Below are 4,870 nucleotides of genomic sequence, written 5' to 3' on the forward strand. Positions count from 1 at the left end.
TTTCCCAGATCGAGGCTTATCGATAAATCCTCTAAACAAAATATACATATTTGAAAGACCTATAATAGCTTTGTCCTTTCCGTGAAAGATATTTGCTCGTCCATTACAGAGAACGGGTACGTAGAATTCGACGAGTTCCTCACGCTCATGAAGCGCTACCAAGAGGACTCCGATCCCGACTCGCACCTCGCTCGGAAGTTAGAAGCGTTCCGAGTGTTCGACATGGACGGTAACGGTTACATAGACAAACACGAGTTGATGTGCGTCATGCGGCGACTCGGCGAGAACCTCACAGAAGAAGACCTCAAAGAAATGTTTACCGAAGCGGACCTGAATGGGGACGGGTTTATAGACTTTGAGGGTGAGTAGGTGAATGATTAGACGTTTACATGAGGGTGAGTAGGTGAATGAGAAGACGTTTACATGAGGGTGAGTAGGGGAATGATTAGACGTTTACATGAGGGTGAGTAGGGGATGATTAGACGTTTACATGGGGGTGAGTAGGGGAATGATTAGACGTTTACATGAGGGTGAGTAGGGGAATGATTAGACGTTTACATGAGGGTGAGTAGGGGAATGATTAGACGTTTACATGAGGGTGAGTAGGGGAATGATTAGACGTTTACATGAGGATGAGGATTTATATACTTTGAGGGTGAGTATGTGAATAATTAGACGTTTACATGAAGTCGTGAGTGATTAGACTTTGAGGGTGAGTATGGTTATGATTAGACGTTTACATGAGGTCGTGGGTTTATAGACTTTGAGGGTGAGAAGGGGAATCATTAGACGTTTACATGAAGTCGTGAGTGATAAGACTTTGAGGGTGAGTATGGGAATGATTAGACTTTACAATGAAGTCGTGGGTGTTACGACTTTGATGGTGAGTTGTGAATGCTTTTCGAGTGTTATATGAGAAATGTATGTTTTTACTTGACGATGAGGCATGTGTATTTCGACCCGAGGGTGATTCAGATGTATTTTGTCATCGATGGGCGAGAAATGGGTGTACCGTGAGTTTGAGCCGTGGTATGCTTTCCGACTGCTAAGGAGACTATGTAGTTGAAGAGAGTTTGCGAGTCGACAGAAGAAATAAGATTATGACGAATTTAATGCTGCTGCTGCCTATTGTGATGATTTTGTAAAAGCCATACAAATACTCAAATTCAACGAACAGTTCGTAAAATATTATGTTAGATAAAATTAACCCATACAAAATCAGTGTTCCTTATAGCGATAATCAAAATTTCAACGATAGATATACATGCGAACACTTACGAGCGAACGCGACATTGGTTTCGGGTAGCTCATGAGAACTACGTCGTGCTTCCGACGCTGCCCGAAGCCAATCTCGCGTTTGCTCGTAAATGTTCGGATATCGTCGCGGGAAATACACATGACAAAAAAATACAAGCATTTTTTATCGCGTTAAATCTATGTAACCAAACCAAATCTTGCGTTGAAATTTCGGCTATCGCTATAAGGAACGCGGTTGTTGTATGGGTTAACTCCATTTTCCGAAATATTTTACGAAATATTCGTTGATTTTGAGTTTTTATGTGGCTTTAATGATAATGATGTTACTGATATTTTTTCCATGGTTGAACATGCTGCTACTTCTGAAGGGATTGACGGTTATTATGGCAAGAGCCTTGACTTGTGCTTTCATTCAAATTCACAGATTCACATTCAAATAGATCATGTAATATTTCACTATCAACGTAATCAACTGATCGACGCTCTGGGAAAACAGGGTTTAATGACGTTCAGGCTAATCAGGGACGACATTTTCCACCTCAACTCTTTACACACAAAAATGCAATTGGAGCGGAAAGGTTCGTCCCTGATTAGCCTGGGCTTACCACACGGGCTGATCTGGGACGGCACTTAACGCACATAAATTAAACCCAGTTTTCACAGAACGCGGCTCAAATGTGTTTATTTCTGTTTCAGAATTTTCCCGACTGAATATGGCATAAGGTCCGAGACAGACCGAAAACAGTGTGAACATCTGTGCAAACATTTCGCGTAATTCTTTTTATTAATTCATTAGACTCACCCGCCAAATTATATGACGTCGCGTCTTGTGCATGACCTCCCAAAGTGCGTCGACGTTTTTGGAAATTAAGACACTGCAAGGCGGCGTTTTTTGAACCGATTTTATTATGCATAGACATCTACAACAACAACTAGAAGTAGCCACTACAGTTAACGTTCAATGCATTAGAGTTGGTCTCATTTGCTCGGCGCCTACGCTGTCATCTCACCTCGAATTCAACTCGATTTTTTTTAAAAATTGCTCTAGAAACGAAGTATTCACAGTGCTTGTTCCTGATTGGAATATATGAATATACGGAATGGAGACAATTTTTCAGGAAACGCACCCATTTTTTTGTGGATAAGGGGGAAAATGAGCCCAAACACATCATCTGTGCATCCCGAAGAATGATTAAAACACCATTGCCGGAAATCGTACTGAAAATGACAATGACGTAAAACTTAACTTCGATCACCGCGGTTCCGGTTGTTTTTGCTTTTCTACATTTAACAAAGGAGAATTCTGGCACCTTTTTGATCCGATCTCTCCAAAATACTTCATGTTTAATACGCATTTTGTATTGTTTAGGACATATTTTCAGAATTATTCTACTTTAAAATGCAAATGAACGAAAACATAAGTAGATTAGCTACTGTATTTTTTGCAATACATTAATTCAACTGATAATATCACACTTGATCGACATCGGTGTTTTTAAGTTAATTTAGGCATTTGCACATTGCAAGTCATAAATACTTGTAAGTGATCCATATTACAACCCCTACATTTACCTGTATGTCAGTCATTTTATTAGCTCGACTATTATATATGAAATATATATAGTGGAGCTATCCTACTCAACCCGGCGTCGGCGTGACCGTCTGCGTTAGCGTTAGCGTCTGCGTTAGCGTGCAAATGTTAAAGTTTTCGTACTACCCCAATTATTTTTATTGTCCCTTGACATATTGCTTTCATAGTTTGCATACTTGTTTACCATCATGACCCAACCTCAAAACAAGAGCATACACCTCTATCAAGCATTTTGACAGAATTATTGCCCCTTTTATACTTAGAATATGCATACTATTGATAAAGCTATATTAAACTTTGCGTACTACCCCAAATATTTCCTATATCCTTTGACATATTGCTTTTATATTTTGCATACTTGTTTACCAAAATGACCCCAACTTATAATCAAGACCAGACAACTCTATCAAGCATTTTGTCATAATTATGGCCCCTTTTCCACTTAGAATATGCAGCAAATGTTAAAGTTTGCGTACTACCCCAAATATTTTCAATGTGCCTTGACATATTGCTTTCGTATTTTGCATACTTGTTTAGCATTAATGATTATGACCCCAACCTATAAACAAGAGCATACAACTTATTCAAGCATTTTGACAGAATTATTGCCCCTTTTATACTTAGAATATGCATATCATTGATAAATTTATGTTAAACTTTGCGAACTACCCCAAATATTTCCTATTTCCTTTGACATATTGCTTTTACATTTGGCATACTTGATTACCAACATGACTCCACCCTATAAACAAGAGCAGACCACTGTATCAAGCATTTTGACATAATTATGGCCCCTTTTACACTTAGATAATTGAAAATTTTGCTTACATTGCCATAATTTCTTTATTTATGATCACATTTTATTTTTATTTTGACAAAACAACACTTACCTGAATACCACAATTGATTCCACCCAAACAATACTCCACGTCCCCACCCAGAGTCCCTCCCCCCCAACCTCCCCCCCTCCATTTTTTTTAATTTCTTTTAAACATCATCTAATAAATTACCACACCCCACATTATACCCCCTCTCACCCCCCTACCCCCCACAATTTTTTAACATCTAATAAATTACCCCACCCCACATTATACCCCCCTCTCTCCCCCCCCCCCCAATTTTTTTTTAACACCATCTAATAAATTACCCATTCCACATTATACCCCCCTCTCACCCCCCCTCTACTCCCCCCCTACCCCCACAAAAAATGTTTTTTCCTTTTTTTATTTTTGAAAGATCGTCAAATAAATGACCACAACCCACATTATACCCCCATCTCACCCCCCCCCCCAAATAATTTTTTTATGCCCCTGGTAGGGTGTCATAAAGCAGTTGAACTGTCCGTCAGTCAGTATGTCAGTATGTGTGTATGTCAGTCTGTCCGTCTGTCCGAAAAAAACTTTAACGTTGGCCATAACTTTTTCATTATTGAAGATAGCAACTTGATATTTGGCATGGTGATGATGGCTTACGTTATACTGTCAAGCACTCGAATAGTCGAGCGCGCTGTCCTCTGACAGCTCTTGTTTGTTAACATATTTAATAATTTGACATCGAGTTGCTCACGTCTTTTTCTTGTCACGGTTAAATAATTATGAAACGGAAGCAATACTCATATTTATATGCCAGTAATTTATGCCAGTGTTGCAACGTTTTAACTTTTTCAAGCAGTTTTCACTTAAAAATGCCGTTAGATACAAACAGATTAACGTATTTGTATATTGGTATATATATTTGATGTTAATTTCAAGGCGGAATGAGCGTATGTATTTCCGGATTTTTGGCCATTTAAACATTTTTAAGCTAGTTGACAATAATTCCATTGTATTCATATTTATTCCAGCATAACACAAAATGTTTTTTTAATTGTTTTTTTTTGGTTAACGCGCTTGTACAACTCTCGTTTGCAAATACGTAACTCGTAAAACCCATCAATGACCGAGTTACTTCCTTTGCAATCGCGCTGGGGTGTTTCCCTTTCTTCAAAAGCGGTCATGCAAACACGTAGATGCTTATTTAGGT

At 38.7% G+C, this 4,870-nt stretch overlaps 1 protein-coding gene across 5 annotated transcripts in view; it reads left to right on the forward strand.

Moving 5' to 3' along the window:
• The window catches only part of LOC127850995 (calmodulin-A-like), a 47,761-nt gene extending 43,926 nt beyond the window's left edge, over positions 1-3,835 (forward strand). For all 5 annotated transcript variants that reach the window (XM_052384414.1, XM_052384413.1, XM_052384411.1 and 2 more), the window contains exons 4-5: positions 110-361; positions 1,954-3,835. In XM_052384414.1, the coding sequence (XP_052240374.1) occupies positions 110-361; positions 1,954-1,979 (278 nt within the window). In that variant the 3' untranslated portion in view covers positions 1,980-3,835. The remainder of the gene's footprint in view (positions 1-109; positions 362-1,953) is intronic.
• Positions 3,836-4,870: the final 1,035 nt, after the last annotated feature.

Source organism: Dreissena polymorpha, chromosome 11, assembly GCF_020536995.1.
Source record: "Dreissena polymorpha isolate Duluth1 chromosome 11, UMN_Dpol_1.0, whole genome shotgun sequence".
Classification (NCBI taxonomy): Eukaryota; Metazoa; Mollusca; class Bivalvia; order Myida; family Dreissenidae; genus Dreissena; species Dreissena polymorpha.